Here is a 16,880-nt window from a genome sequence, read left to right as displayed (position 1 = left end):
CTAGAATCATGGAAGCCACCATCAGGTCCATGTTGGACAGAAGGACAATCCACAGGTCTACAAAGTGCAGCATGGAGATGATGGTGAACTGAGAGATGTTTAAGTAGTTGTTCATGTACACACCATGAAGATGGAGTCCAGGTGGGTTTGATGCTGATGGGCAGACTCTGTAGGAACCTCTGAGCTCTCCTGGTCCTCTCTGTGGAGGATCATGAACCATCAGCTGACATGGTGTTTGGACCATCAACACCAAGACAACATTAGGTAGAGATATTGGCTTCTGTCATGATTGATCACCATGGAAACCAGATGCTGAAGACTGATGACGGACAGCCATCAGTTTCATCTGTTTTTAGTTCTTATTGTGGGTCATAAAAACAACGTCTCCAGACCTCTGCATCTGGTACAAAGTCTTATGGAACTACTCCAAACCTCTTTAGTCCGCCCCCTGACCTTTAGAAGCCTCCTTAGATCTTATGAAACTAGTCGTTGGACCTTTTACAGAGTCTACTGACGATACTCTCTCCAAACCTCTGCATGGAGTCCAGAGACCACGTCAGCTGGTCCACAGAGCACTGAGTTCATTCTAATCACATGATCAGTCCTAGTCATCTGTCTCCAGAGACCTGCAGCTGTGTCACTCTTCATAGACTGATCATCTTTGAAGTTAATCAGATGATCAATAGACTGATGACTCTTCAAGGACACACATCTGGGTTCAGGAGACTTACTTCTCTGCTGATGTGAACTGAAAGAAACACTGAGATTACATCATCACATCATCATCTAATCATGAAGCATCATGTCACATGATGTCCGTCCTCACAGAGACCAAAACAAGGTAAAGGTCCATGACGTGAGGTCTGGATGTGGACCACATGACTGTAGTGGTCTAGGTCTACTGGTCCTGCTGGTCCCACTGAGAATCAACAGCTCACTGTGTTCTTCACCAGTCAGTTTGGTTTAGTCCCAACAGGTCTCACCAAGCCCTCCATGGAGCTCTCTCTCCCTCACTGGACTCTGCTGAATGGCCCTGAAGCAAGAAACCCAGAACCTCCACCAGAGAGTCTGGTAGAAACACCTCACCATCAGCCTGAGACCCTCACCTTGCATCAGCAGAGGGACGGACGTCTTTGAGGTCTGGAGGATGATCTATAGACTGGTTACTCTTCATGGACACACAGCTGGGTCCAGGTCCAGGTCTCTGATGGGTCCTGGTCACACATGTAGAACCAGAGTCAGTGAGTCAAAGACGTTGGGACATGGAGACGAGTGGAGGACAGTTGGAGATGGTCCTCTCACCTCTGAGCTTTGGTCTGTCTGTCATGTCCTTCAGAGGGAGGGACACTGTCCTTTGGGTCCTCAGCCTGATTCATAGCAGAGTCCACACCTTCACACCTTCATAACAACCTGCTGGGAGATCTCACACATTATTCATCTTCATCAGGACAAACACACAGAGCTCATTCACCTTAACACTAAAACTCTCATATTCAGATTTACAACATTTACCAAAATTCTGGACTATAAGCTTTTACTTTTTTCCTCACGCATTGAACCCTGTGACTGATACAACGGTGCAGCTAAAGCCTGGTTCATGACTTTAATTCTGAGGAGGTTCCGTAACACCAGCTGTGTGGGAACTATCTGAGCAGAAGAACCTCAGAGCACCTCTTCTCTTTGATCCCATTTGTCTTTGCATGACACCACTGTGTGAAGGAAGTCTAATCAAACATCTGTTGTAAGCACCTTGAGGTTCCTTCAGGTCTGGGACCTCCTTGCTGGTCTCAAACTCTTTAGCGTAACAAAACCAAGGTGTCGATGTATAAATATATCTGTGGTGCTCAGTAGGGATGAGCGAGTACAGCATTATCTGTATCTGTATCAGTATCTGTTGAACCATATGAATTATCTGTATCCGTATCTGTACTCGGACCGGGCGGGGCCTAACCCAAAAGTGGGCGGAGCTTAACCCGGAAGTATGAAGGATTTACCCCGTAAGTTGTAGGGTTGTCTTGAAATGGGCTGGGCTTAAACTGTTATGCTCTATTTTAAGCATGCAATTGACCCTTCGCAGGGAGCTTGATTAACAGGTGATATGACCAATATAAAACATGAACTTTGAAAACAGTGCACTGTACTGACGCATTTCTGCGGTTAAAACAGCATTCCTTCTTAATTATTGTGGTGTGTGTGTGTGTGTGTGTGTGTGTGTGTGTGTGTGTGTGTGTGTGTGTGTGTGTGTGTGTGTGTGTGAAGAGAACCAGCAGACGGTAAAAAAAAACTCTTCTTTCTTGCAAGAAATAAACAGAAAAAGCAACTTTGAAAACTTATATAGCACACACACACGCACACACACACACACACACAGAGCCCCTTGCTGCCATTTGACCCCTCTTGTGTGTTTGCGTCACGCAGCTACATCCTACGGTGGATCATCATTAATCGGCGCGTTACCGCCACCAGCTGGTGTGCAGTGAGGACGACATGTGTGCTCTGTAAACACGGACTCTTATTTTCTTAAATTCTCCTCAGCATCACCTCCGCTTCTCCCGTTGCCTAGCAACCTGCTGAGCTTAACAATAAACTTACAGTACATTAAATGAGATCTTTCTCGATCTTTCCTTTAATATATTTTCTTAAATAAATGTTTTCATACGTGGTTGTGTTGTAGGGCTCATTTATACTCAATGGATTTGTAGACTTTCAGCAATACGTTTGTAAATGTGTGAGAATCAGGAAACAGAGGACACAAACGCGCACGCGAGGGAAACCAGCAGGTTCACAAACCAGTAACACCGGTGTTACACCGATACTGGTAGGAAGGTAGGTTTATAAACCAGTGGGTGTGACACCGGCCTGCGGAATGCTGTCCGACAGGAAACTAAACATCACCAACACATTTATATCAGAGCAAATGTTCTCTGGCGGTTATACAGTGACGTCACAGCCACTATGTACCAACAAATACGATTAAGAGAAGACGTTAAAAGGACATTTCCGTGTTTCTCGTTGTTGGTTTAAAGCGAACAAACAGTAAAAACACTATTTCCGTGTTTCTTGTTGTTGGTTTAAATGGAACAAACATTAAAAACAGTATTTCCGTGAGTGTCGTAGTGTTTCCATCCGTCCCGTAAAATACGCAATGGTCCCGTTTTGGATCCATAGCCCGTCGGCGGTGGCGTCCATTAACAACAAACACACACTAAAGCACACACTGTGTATCACGGGACGTACTCACAGGACGTGAAGATGTTAAAGTAAAGCTCCGTGACTTCCTGCAGACTCTTTCACTTCTTCTTCTTCTTCTTTCTAACTTTATTGGCGGTAGATAATCAATAATTGGCGCGTTTCTAGAAGCAGGATCAGTTTGTTCACCCTGAGATGAAGGAAACTGTCTGGTAACTGAACCTGTGAACCTCACCTGGTTCTTTCACTGGCCCCTCCCCCTGACAGCAGCCAGCCAATGACACAGCGCTCTGTCATTTCCTCGTTCAGGGGGCGTGTCTCTTGGCGGAAGAACCGACGAGAGGGACGTGAGTCACCGGCGGATCGCAGAGTGGCCCCCGTCCCATAACGTCCCCCCCCCGTCGGCCCGCATCATCCGTCCCTTTTTTTCTGTACAAAAGGGAGCAACTGAAGCTGAATAGTGATGAGTATTAATGAAACGTGGATTATTGTAGAAGGGACTTATTATCACACTCACACTCACTGACTGCCTTCACTTCCTGTTGACCTACCTGCTGGTGCGTTCAGGTGCTCCTTAATCACGGGGCGCCGTATGTAAAATCACTATATTTATATTTAACATTTATACATAACATCTAACATGTACATTTACATTTAGATTAAATATTTATATTATTTAACAACTTTGTTACTGCCAAACATTGTACTTGGAAAAGTTATTTCATGTATTTACATGATTTTGTCTCTAAATGTTTATAAAAGTGACATATAAACTTTTTTTCATATGATAACGCTAAATGTACCAAACTGTGCAGGATTTTAAAACGTGCAACATTTTACAAACGGCGCCCCATATTTAACCCATTTCTGCCGTTTCACGATGTGCAAAACTTCAACTGCTCTCAGTATTCATCAATATGAACGGTGTCATATATACCTAGTGTGTATATATATATAAATATATATATATACATTTCATACAGAATATTGAATATTCTGTCAATATTGACTCCTGTGGACGTCTTCCAGACACAAGTCTAAAAAGTTTTATCTTTTCTCAGTTTTTTCCTGTGAAGTCTATTTTCATAAGACACCCACAAAAAAAAAAGGAGTAAATTTCAATAAGACAGTGAGGTCTTTGTCTGCCACCAGGTGGCGCTGTTGAGTTTATTTTTAAAGAGCCAATCTGGCTCATTTTTTAAATGTATCTACTTACTCAAACTCTACTTGAGCACGAGGTACTTGTACATCTCGTGTCACTCTACATCTACGCTAATCCCAGAGAAATATTTAACGTCTTTTCACTTTAAAAAGACTCAAGGCCCTTTTTCCTGATTATACTTTGAATACTTTCACTTAAGTAACCTTTCGATACTTGGACTTTTATGTGTAAGGTAGTATCTTTATAATGTGGTATTAGTACTTTCACTTGAATACGTCTTCCACACTCTGTGAACCCCATTCACCCTTTCACCATGACATTAACTTATAAATAATACTTGACCCAAAAAGTAATGTATTAAAAAAATGAAGTGTCAAACTCAAAAGTGGGACCAAACTGATGAATGAGTGATGTCATTAACATTGAAGAGCTGCGATGTCATCAACATCAAAGTGTTTTATTCTGCATCTTCTTCTCTCCCTCTTCACCTTCTTCTTCCTCTCCTGCACTTCCAGGAGTCACCAGTCGGGGGCACCAATGACTTCCTGTTGTTTTTTTTCCACCTCCGGCCCAGAAAAAGAGAGAGAGAGCAGCAGCAGCTTCTCACCACCAGCCTTTGCTCTGTCATCCCCCCCCCCTCCTCCCCCTCCTCACCACACCCTGTCCGCCAATCAGAGCACAGCTGCACCTTCCCCACCACATCATCTCAGTTTCCAAGGCAACAGGGCACCACCCCTCTCTGTTTCCCCTCTGAAAGGTGCCGCATCATCACCGTCCCCCCTCCCGTCCCTCCATCCTCCCGTCCCACACCGAGCTGGCGGATACTTTAGCGTTAGCATCCTCTCTGCTAGCACCATCTCTCTCTCTCTCTCTCTCTCTCTGCAGTGGGATCGCCACAACATCTAAAAGCACCTCCCCCCCCCCTCCCTCCCTCCCTCCCTCCCTGTCTCTCTGCATCCTCCAACATCCGACACCCAGGGAGAGAAGAAGGGAACGGGATGGACTGAAGAGAAGAAGAAGAGATGTGGTAGGTACCGCCGAGGCTGCTGTTTAGTGTGTGTGTGTGTGTGTGTGTGTGTGTGCGTGTGTGTGTGTCTGTGTGCGTGTGTGTGTCTGAGTTTAATCCTGCATGGAATGCAGATCTAATGATCTGCTGTTGTGCGCTGTGAGGAAGGAGAGGATGAGGAGGGCAGGGAGGCGACTCCCAGGGCCTCTCCCAGCTTTTGTTGTGGAGGCCTCGCTCCGCCTGCCGCATGCGGAGAGGCCAACACCTCTCCCTGCTCCCAGTCTGCTCCCAGTCTGCTCCCAGTCTGCTCCCAGTCTGCTCTCAGTCTGCTCCCAGTCTGCCCCCAGTCTGCCCCCAGTCTGCTGCCCTGCTGGCTCCACTGGTCCCAGTCTTTCTTCTGTTTCTTGTTGTTTGGACTGAAGGTGAAGCCACTGGTTCTGTTCACTGGGAGGAGACCAGTTTAGTGTCTCATTGCGGCCATTTGTTCAGACGCAAAGAGACCGGGGGGGGGGGGTTCAGCTCTTCCCTCCTCTCACCTGTCCAACGCACCTGTCCACTGGTCACCTGGACGTGATAAGGACTCCAGAGGCTCTCGGCCTTCAGATCCTGGAGAACAAGTTCTGAGCTCAAACTACTTTGATTCCTTCGCTGCTCGGTGTCTTCTTACAATATCAGACGAGTTAAAAGAGACACCTTCCGGGGCGTGAAGGATGTATGGAAGGAAGTAAGGACATAGGGAAGGCAAGAAGGACATGAGAGAAGGCTTTAAGGGAAGAGGGCCAGATGTAGGGCAGGAAATAAGGACTTAGTGGCAGACAGAAGGAAACAAGGTACTAAAGAAGGAGAAGAAGGAGGACACAGAAAGATGTTTGTCCCAAAACGCTCGTTTAGACGTTTCCCACCTCGTAGGAGACAGAGCTTCAGGGTCCAGTCCATCGGGCTGCTGCTCTGAAGTGAACCATGACGTCATCACTCTGAGCCGCTCAGATCCACGTAATCACGTCACAGCATGACGACATCAACGGTCACCTCCTAGTTACCCAGCAACCACAAGCAAATAAGGAAGGAAGGAAGGAATTAGGTAATGGGAGGAAGGAGGTGGGGAAGGCAAGAAGGACGTAGTTAAGGGTAGAAGGACGCGGGGAAGGAAAGAAGCACGTGGGGAAGGGAAGAAGGAGGAAGTGAAGGGAAGAATAACGAGTTAAAAGTGATGATGGACAGAAAACAAAAGAGGAAATAAGGATGGCAAGGACAGAAGGACACAGAGACACAATGATGTAGACAGGAGAAAGAGGACAGGGGGGAGGTAAGGACCTAGGGAGGACAGGAAGGATGAAAGAAAGATGTAGACCCTCAGAAGGATGTAGGGGGAAGGAACATGATGTAGAGAAGGAGGCAAAGGTAGGGAAGGAAAGAAGAAGACAAGAAGACAAACTGACTGTGAAGAACGTGACGTTGTTTCAGTATCAGTGATCAGAATGACTGGTCATCATGGTCGGCCTCCTCCACAGGAAGTGATGTCACACTCTCAGTGGCTGGAGAAGAGGGGCGGGGAGAGGAGAGGAGGAGAGAGGAGAGAGGAAAGGAAAGGAAACAAGAATTCGACCAAATCTTTCAACCAACATTTTTGACTACATTTTCTGACAAAAATCTATATATATAATAATAATATTTTTTGGTTGGTTCCCATTTTTCAACCAAACTTTTTAAATTAAAAAACAACAACATTTTTTGACTGAATCATTTTTGTAAGGTCGAAAGATGAACAAAACTGGAAAAAGAGTGAATAAATATGAGCTCAGATGTTTGGAAAAAAACACTAAAAAACATTAGTTCGGAAATAATATTATTTTTTGAAAAAAGCTTTTTCATTTCATTGAAAGAAATATATTAAGGTTGAAATATGTCATGGAAAACAAAGTTTTAAAAATATTAAGTCAATACAAGTTTGGAAAAAAATAAAAGAATATCAGGTTTGAAATGTTTCAATAAATGAGTCAGAATATGTTGGATGTAAAAGGTAATTAAAACAAATGTAAAAGAATATTTGGTCAAAAGATATTCAGAAAAAATAGTCAAAATATGTTAAATCAAAATATGCCACATATACCAAAGTTTAAAACTATTAGGTTAAAAAATGCTTGTAAAAGAAGTGAATAAGTTACGTCTATAAATGATGTAAACCATGACCGCGCTGAAGGTCCTTTCACTGTGTGACAGCTGACCTGATGAAGGATATAGAGAGGGAATCAAAGAAGGATGTAGGAAAGGAAAGGAGGATATAGGAAATGAAAAAGGGACATAGGGAAGGGAAGAAGGATTTGAGGAAAGTCATTGTAGGGATTGACATATGGAAGTAGTGGCAGACCGAAGGAAATGGAAGGAAAGAAGGATCTAAGGAACAAGGGACTAATGTAGGAAACAAGTGTGTGTGTGAAACTCTTTTGATCCATTCCCTCAGTAAACGGTGTGAACATGAGTTCGTGGTCCCGATCTTTCAAGTCTCCTTCAACACCAATGAAGGAAGTTAAACTCAAACTGCTTGAAGAACTTGAAGAAGAAGAAAGAACCATTTTATAAAAACACATTTCATCAAATGCTCACAATGTTTATTTGGAATATTTAACGTCTCGATGAGGTTCTGGATCATCTCTGGAGAATGGAAACCACTAACTACACACACACACACACACACACACACACACACACACACACACAGACACACAAACATGACAGGGAATAATTGACTGAATTTAGCAACTAAGAGACAATAAAATGTAACTTTATATTCTCTTCTGTCCATGAAGGACGAATAAAACACAGAAACATCATCAGCTCTCAGAAGTTACAGAGAAACAATCAATACAGAAAAGACTCTTGTAACCAATAAAGTTGAGTAGATTTCTCTGCTGATGACGTAGTGCACGTGAAGCTTGATTATTGATTAATGAAGGAACCTTAAAATCAAACTATGACTATAAGTAAATATTCACGTTTCTATTATTGCACCACGTTCATAAGGAAACACAAGCGTCATGAGTGTTGATGAATATGAACGTGATCCATTAGAGTCACTTTCTGAGGAGCAAATCTCCCAGTGAATCACGTCTGTAGCAGCGATTCAACTGGGAATAAAGTTCTTCTTTCTAGTTTTTCTTTGCTGCTCCACAGACCCCCCCCCCCCCTACTGCTGCTCCACAGACCCCCCCCCCCCCCTACTGCTGCTCCACAGACCCCCCCCCCCTACTGCTGCTCCACAGACCCCCCCCCCCCCTACTGCTGCTCCACAGACCCCCCCCCCCCTACTGCTGCTCCACAGACCCCCCCCCCCAGCTTTAATCTGAGTTTTAATCTCACCAGATCAGTGGAGATTAGAACGTGTTCAACACCACGGGTCTGTAACTGAGAGTGTGCACACACACACACACACACACACACATATATATATATATATATATATATATATAGATTTATTAATTTAAATTATTTATTTATTTAAATTATTTATGACTCAGAAGTACAGTCAGATTGAAATAATGAAATAATGGACCAATCAATAACGCTTATTGAGTCATGTGATGCGCGTCAAAACTACTGGATACATGCAGACAATGCAAAAATGAATAGCTCATTAACAAAATAAAAATGTAAGTTATCAGTCTCCTCTAAAACTTCTAAATCCTTCAATTTAAAGCTGCATTTTCTGTCACATAGTTGATCTCCTTAATGTTTTAAGGAAATAAATAATATATTTACAATATATATGTCACAATGGCGGGTGCTGGTGCAGGCAGAAGGCAGGCAGGCAGGCAGGACTCAAACGCAGGGTACAAGAAGGTGCTATTTATTTCACCAAAACAAATCAAACCGAAGCCAAAGAACGGACGTGCACAAACCAGGACTGACATGGACATGAAACTTCAAACTAAAACAGGAAGCGAGGCCAAACCGTGACAATATAGTGATTTGCTCTTTGTGTTTAATATTTGGCTGAACTGGGAGCTGGATGCATATTTTATTCACAGAACACATGACATGAATTATACATTTTATTTGTCTGTTCTCGGTGCAGGACGATGCTGAAAAGGGTTTAAGGAGATGAAGGGACACACACACACAGTGTAGTGTGTGTGTGTGTGTGTAGACTCGTAATGTTTCATCTGAGGAAGATTACTTCATCTGCTTTCAGATGCAGGGTTTATTATTATTATTATTATTATTCAAACATCTGCGAGGATGGATGTTCACAGAACATTTTATTTATTGAGGCCTTTCCTCCAAATGTACAGTCATTCATTCACTCAGCTTCCTTTCACAATAAAAGCCCAGCTTTGTGAACAATCTTTTGTTGAATTAATTTTTTATATTCTGGTGCTTCCGCCCGTGTGACGCTCTGTGCACCAGCTACCCAACATCACATGTGTTATAACATGTTATAACATGTTATAACATATGTTATAACATGTTATAACATATGTTATAACATGTTATAACATATAACATGTTAGCGTTAGCGTCCGAAGCGTTGAATAAAATGCTGTGTTTGTGTAGAGAGACGGTTTTGTCTCACACATGTTATAACATGTTATAACCAGGGCTGGACTGGTAATCGGGCATACCGGGCAAATGCCCGGTGGGCCGACGCACTTGGGGGCCGGTCGATAGGCCAATAACATTTTTGCTTTCGACCGGCCCATAAAGCAGGGACAGCGGCCCATTGGTTCAGTTTCTATACTGACACTGGGCTGGCCCAATCATCTCTTAGCAGGCTCCACCCCTCCCTCTCCGTGTGTCAGTCAGTGGCTCAGAGCCAGCAAGAAATGTGTGGATTAGGACGGAGAAACAAAGATTTAAGAGCAGGGGGGGTGCGGAGAAATTGCGGGCCAAAAATAAATAAATCTAGAGGTTGATGCCTCAACATGTTCAAAAATGACCGACATGTTTTGTGCTGTAGCTTCAGTTGTCAAAACTACTCCAGAACCTGACGACATGTTGCAGAAACATAGGGTTGCCAACTCTCCCAACCCCAAATCAGGGACACTTTCGCGAGCTGACGGGGGGTGCTGGCGGCCGGGCTTGCACAGTCTGTTTTTTCTTTGCAGCGCCAGCATCACTGCTCATTTCCACAGAGAGGACAGCTCTCACCCGGCCCCCGCGCGCACACTGGAGTGATGCGTCACAACTTCACACCAACCGGGAGTTTTTCGCGCGTCATTGACTTAGCGGGCTGTGATTGGAAATTGGGACTGGAGCTGTCCCGGCCGGGACAAATCAAAATTGCCCATAATTCGGGTTGTCCCGGGTAATACGGGACGCTTCGCAGGCAGCAGAGGAGGAGGTGCAGCAGAGGAGAAGGTGCAGCAGAGGAGGAGGTGCAGCAGAGGAGGAGGTGCAGCAGAGGAGAAGGTGCAGCAGAGGAGGAGGTGCAGCAGAGGAGAAGGTGCAGCAGAGGAGAAGGTGCAGCAGAGGAGGAGGTGCAGCAGAGGAGAAGGTGCAGCAGAGGAGGAGGTGCAGCAGAGGAGAAGGTGCAGCAGAGGAGGAGGTGCAGCAGAGGAGAAGGTGCAGCAGGTGACAGTGTGACAGTGAAGTCCAGGAGGGACAGAGTGAGCAGGAGAGTGTCATTGAAGCGGTGAGCAAGCAGGTAGCTCCATGAACAGGGAGGGAGTGTTAATCAGGGCGGTGCATGAGGACAGTGTGTGTGGACCTGGCTACAACCAAGATGATGACCATTTAACAGTTACCTCCATTAATGAATATTATAATAAGGCAACAAACATAATCGTTGTCGGTTGTTGCTATTATAAAGTCTGAGTGTCAGGTTTGTCAAATTGTCACTTAAAAGTTGCTGCAATGGCCACTCAGCTAAAGTCAAATAACAGCATGAGATATTTAGCTCTGTTTTTGTAGTGAGCAGAGTTGAGAGTTCACTAATTCAATTGCAACTTGGGATATTATATATATTATATATTCTAATGTAACCATTTAAAACTCATAACGGCCGTCGACGGCCCTTCTTCTCTAGAAAAAAACTTAAATGATGCCATTTGATTATATTAATTATTACTCGCCCACAACGAGTTACATGTTAGAAGAGGTCACTAACGGATGTTATTTGGGGATAAAAACCCACTTTGCATTTTGAAAGCTGTATATTCAACTAAGTAGATATTTTATAATGTTTCTTCTGAATTTCCAATATCATCAATCTGCAATATTACGGCAAGTGAATACTCTAAATTTTATATATATATATTATCAGGACGTTTTGTGTGAGTAATTTGTATAGGTTTTTTATGGGAAGTATCTCAACAATTAGAGGTACATTTTGTTTGGTGTCATATTAAAGAGGGTTTGTGCTCTTTAAAGGGATAGTTCACCCAAAAATGATGATTGTGTCATCATTTACTCACCCCCAAGTTGTTTCAAACCTGTATGAATTTCTTTATTCTGCTAAACAAAAAGAAAGATATTTGAAGAATGTCGGTAATCAGACAGTTGATGGACCCCATTGACTTCCATAGTAGGAAAAACAAATACTATAGAAGTCAATGGGGTCCATCAACTGTCAAATATCTTTCTTTGTGCTTAGCAGAATAAAAAAATCATACCGGTTTGAAACGACTTGATGGTGAGTAAATGATGACACAATTTTCATTTTTGGGTGAACTATCCCTTTAAAACAAAGTAACCTATACTTGCAATTGTAAACTGGTCCATGGCACTTACAGTAGTTCTCAGCTTTGTATGGGTTTTTGGGAACGGAACAGTAGCTATGCATATCTACAGGGGCCGCAAGGATAGTGTACTGGTTGGTGGTTGTGGCCGACCGATTGTGGGGGGCCGGTCTGAGCAAAAATGCCAGGGTCCTTTTTTTGTCCCAGTCCAGCCCTGGTTATAACATATTATCATATGTGTTATTATAATCTGTGAGATTATGGACGAGGATACTGAAGGAAGAAGGAAAAGGCAGGAAGGTGATTGAAAGGATGTTTCCCTTCTTCCCTCGGTCCTTCTCTTCTTTCCTTCGTTTCCTTCCTCCCTCTTTCCTTCGTATTCTTCCCTTTGCCTTCTTGTCTTCTTTCCTAACTTGTTCCTTCTCTCTCTCTCCAGTTTACTCCAGTGAGGCTCGTCCGTAGGAATCCTCTCTCTCTCTCTCTCTCTCTCTCTCTCACCATGAGCTTCGCTGCTCTCTCGCCCGCGGCCCCCGAGCCTTCGTCCCCCGAGCCTTCGTCCCCGATGGTGACCTCCGTCACGCCGACCCTTGACCCCGACACCTCCACCCGCCCTGCAGCCGTGAGCCCGGAGCATCGGGACGGGCCCTCGTCTCCCGGGACGGGACCCAGCCGGGGCGGCTTCCCTGGGGGCGGAGCTCACCTGGGACGAGACCCCTCCCACAGGTAACCAGTCGACTGACCTCAGTTTAGGTTTTTAAATCTTCTTCTGGTCCGAAGCGTTGAATAAAATGCTGTGTTTGTGTAGAGAGACGGTTTTGTCTTTCCTCTCACTGTCCTCGGCCTCCGTCTCAGGTCCATCAAACCTCCGCCCCTCCACACCGGAGCCGACTGGAAGGTCGTCCTCCACCTGCCGGAGATCCAGACGTGGCTGAGAGCGACCGGCGAGCGCGTCACGCGGCTCACGCTCTCGGCGGGGCAGGACGGAGACAACCGGCACGTGGACGTCCACCTGGTGCAGCTCAAGGTAGACAAAGGGGGGACATTTCATTCAGTCAATGACGGTCCAAAGAGACACAGGGTAGTTTTTAATGAATGAAGTTGATCCTCTGTGAGGAGCTCCGCCTCTTTGACCTCCGCCAACGACGCGTATCGACGTCTCTGAAGCGACTGCACGACCTCAGGCGGCAAATTACCCACAATGCCCTCCTTCTCTCCGCGGCGTTACATAACGGCCGAGCGTTGTTTTATTTATGGAAGCGATTCCTCTTCTCTCCTTTCCTCCCCCCTCTTGTTTCCTTTCCTCTCCTCTTGTATCCTCTCCTCTCATTTCCTCTACTTAACTGTAATCTCTAACTTTAACTTGTTTCCTTTATTCTCATCTCTTGCTTCCTTTTCTTCCTTCTTTCCTCTCATTTTGCCTCCTTACTCCTCCTTTCTCTCCCTTCATGTGACCTTCTTACATCACATCTCATCTCATTAAGCTGATGTTTTGATCCAAAGCGACTCACAATAAGAACATTTCAACCAGAAGGAAACAAACTCAGAAGAACAAGAAATAAGTATAATTTCATCAAATAAGCCGATTTACAACTAGTTATAGATCAGATCCATTATAAATCCAGTTTAAGGTCTACAGTGTGTTAGTGGTTTAGTCTGTCCTTCCCTCTCGTTTCCTTCCCTTTTCTAATAATATTCATCAAACAACTACTTTTTGGTCATGTTTCTATTTTAATGCACTTGTTCACATATAAGCCATCGACTGTTATTCTAATTTAATATCTGTAGTTAAAAAAAGTTAAAAAACACACAAACACTTTAAATGGGACGCCATCAGCAGTCGATTGTGTTCAGATTACACAACTTTGCTTTATAGTGTGTGTGTGTGTGTGTGTATGTGTGTGTGTGTGTGTGTGTGTGTGTGTGTGTGTGTGTGTGTGTGTGTGTGTGTGTGTCTGTGTTTGTGTGTGTGTGTGTGTGTGTGTGTGTGTGTGAGTGTGTGAGAGACACACAGCGTGACCATTGTTGTGTGACTGATGTCATAGTGTGTCTCTCTGTGTGTGTATCTGATCCACACATCAGCTGATGATGCTTTTGTGTAAATTCTGAACAAAACTCCTTTTTGTTTTTACCCGATTTAACAGAAAAGCTGAGATCATTTCATTCAGCAGCGTTGTGGCGCCACCTGGTGACCTGAAGTCCTCACTGAAAGATCCCCAAATCACCTCTTAATGAATAAAACGTGTAGAAACCGGTTTGAACAACCGAAATATATGAATTCACTTTAACTCTTGCAATGAAAAGGTGAAAAATTAAGAAAAACCTCACATGATTATTATTTTTGTTATTTTTAATGATATCAATCTGAATCGATCATCGATCTAAAATGATAATACTGCCTCACGATCACTTCTTTATGGCCATGCGGCGTTGTCATGACAACAGTGGCATCATCCTTCCGCCCTGTTGCTTTGAGGGTTTAGAATCAGGACACAAAGTTGTTAAAAAAACGTTGAAGATTCTGAGAAATGCAGCAGCAATGCAGACTTTTAATTATAAACACAACCAATATTTTGGATCCTTTTATTTCTTTTTCTTTCACATTTCGCTTTCTCTTCCACACCATGAATTCCTCCTGGTGTTCATGAGTGGATGAGCTTCATCTTCATCATCAGTGAGGGACTCTTCGTCTGGCCTCTGGCTCCATCTAGTGGTGAAACATCTGTATCACATCTGGGATTCAACCCCTTCAGTAACATGAAGCTTCTTGATGTTTGTGGAGAAGAAGCCGTTCATGTTCTCAGGTCCAGAGCTTCTCCTTTTACTCATGTAAAGAACACATTGGTCCAGCAGCAGCTTCTGTTCTTCTGTTACGTCTGAGGATCAGGATCAAGATCAGGAAACAGCAGACAGTTAGACCAAGAAATATAATAAAATATATTGCTATAGGTTTAAAAATCTAGGGGGCAAACTCTCTTGTGTGTGAAACACATATGATATCAATATAATATCAGGATGACATCATAGGAAAACAATGTCTCTGAGAAGCTGTTTTGATCTAATTCTTCTCCAATTAATGATGGATGATACTGGCTTCTGATTGGCTGACGGGCTAAAAACACATATATATACGTGTGTGTGTGTGTGTTTATGAATCTGAAATGGTGATGGACGTGCCTCAGACCCTCTCTGGTGCTGCAGACCTGAACCTTCTTGTAGCTCTCATGTTTAACGGCTTGAGGAACCATCTTCAGTCGGAGGTTCGTTTCATCATAACGAGCTCGTTGGGGCGTCGGAGGCCTCGTATCTCGCCTCCTCTCGGGCGTGGCGGCCGTCGTGGCGACGGGCCGAGAGATGGACGCAGACAGCTCGTCAAGCTAGACTTTTGAAAGCCTGTCCTCTCTTTTATCCCCCCCCCCCCTCCTCCAACCGACCCCCTCCTCCTGTTTGTAATGCGTTTGCCTGCAGGGCGTTTTCTCTACAACCTGACTTTGGCACAGAGCGACTGTTGGACATGATTATAGTGATGCAACCGCTCGTCCTGTGTGTGTGTGTGTGTGTGTGTGTGTGTGTGTGTGGTTATGCCAGCTTTCAGCCATCTTGCTGCAGGCGGCGTGCAACAGCTGCAACGAGAATGTCCTCTAATGCTGAGAGGAAGGGGCTGCACACACACACACACACACACACACACACACACACACACACACACACAGACTATACAGCGTCATTCTGTGTAGTGACCAGCAGGGGGCGACACCTCTGCTCCCATAGACGTCTATGAGGAAATGACTCTACTTCTGTGTAGTGACCAGCAGGGGGCGACTCCTCTGCTCCCATAGACGTCTATGAGGAAATGACTCTACTTCTGTGTAGTGACCAGCAGGGGGCGACTCCTCTGCTCCCATAGACGTCTATGAGGAAATGACTCTACTTCTGTGTAGTGACCAGCAGGGGGCGACTCCTCTGCTCCCATAGACGTCTATGAGGAAATGACTCTACTTCTGTGTAGTGACCAGCAGGGGGCGACTCCTCTGCTCCCATAGACGTCTATGAGGAAATGACTCTACTTCTGTGTAGTGACCAACAGGGGGCGACTCCTCTGCTCCCATAGACGTCTATGAGGAAATGCCTCTACTTCTGTGTAGTGACCAGCAGGGGGCGACTCCTCTGTTCCCATAGACGTCTATGAGGAAATGACTCTACTTCTGTGTAGTGACCAGCAGGGGGCGACTCCTCTGCTCCCATAGACGTCTATGAGGAAATGACTCTACTTCTGTGTAGTGACCAGCAGGGGGCGACTCCTCTGCTCCCATAGACGTCTATGAGGAAATGACTCTACTTCTGTGTGGTGACCAGCAGGGGGCGACTCCTCTGCTCCCATAGACGTCTATGAGGAAATGACTCTACTTCTGTGTAGTGACCAGCAGGGGGCGACTCCTCTGCTCCCATAGACGTCTATGAGGAAATGACTCTACTTCTGTGTAGTGACCAGCAGGGGGCGACTCCTCTGCTCCCATAGACGTCTATGAGGAAATGACTCTACTTCTGTGTAGTGACCAGCAGGGGGCGACTCCTCTGCTCCCATAGACGTCTATGAGGAAATGACTCTACTTCTGTGTAGTGACCAGCAGGGGGCGACTCCTCTGCTCCCATAGACGTCTATGAGGAAATGACTCTACTTCTGTGTAGTGACCAGCAGGGGGCGACTCCTCTGCTCCCATAGACGTCTATGAGGAAATGACTCTACTTCTGTGTAGTGACCAACAGGGGGCGACTCCTCTGCTCCCATAGACGTCTATGAGGAAATGACTCTACTTCTGTGTAGTGACCAGCAGGGGGCGACTCCTCTGTT

The 16,880-nt window shown here is 44.9% G+C and overlaps 1 protein-coding gene across 1 annotated transcript in view; it reads left to right on the top strand.

The window, feature by feature from the left end:
• The first annotated feature begins 5,005 nt into the window (after nt 1–5,005).
• Nucleotides 5,006–16,880, top strand: part of akap6 (A kinase (PRKA) anchor protein 6) — a 101,004-nt gene continuing 89,129 nt past the window's right edge. Inside the window, 3 exon segments of the mRNA XM_037486118.2 lie at nt 5,006–5,378; nt 12,468–12,754; nt 12,884–13,055. Coding sequence (XP_037342015.2) covers nt 12,531–12,754; nt 12,884–13,055 — 396 coding nt within the window. The 5' untranslated portion in view covers nt 5,006–5,378; nt 12,468–12,530.

The sequence above is a fragment of the Pungitius pungitius genome, chromosome 14 (assembly GCF_949316345.1).
Source record: "Pungitius pungitius chromosome 14, fPunPun2.1, whole genome shotgun sequence".
In the NCBI taxonomy this organism is placed as follows: Eukaryota; Metazoa; Chordata; class Actinopteri; order Perciformes; family Gasterosteidae; genus Pungitius; species Pungitius pungitius.
This window is presented reverse-complemented; position numbering and strand designations above follow the sequence as displayed.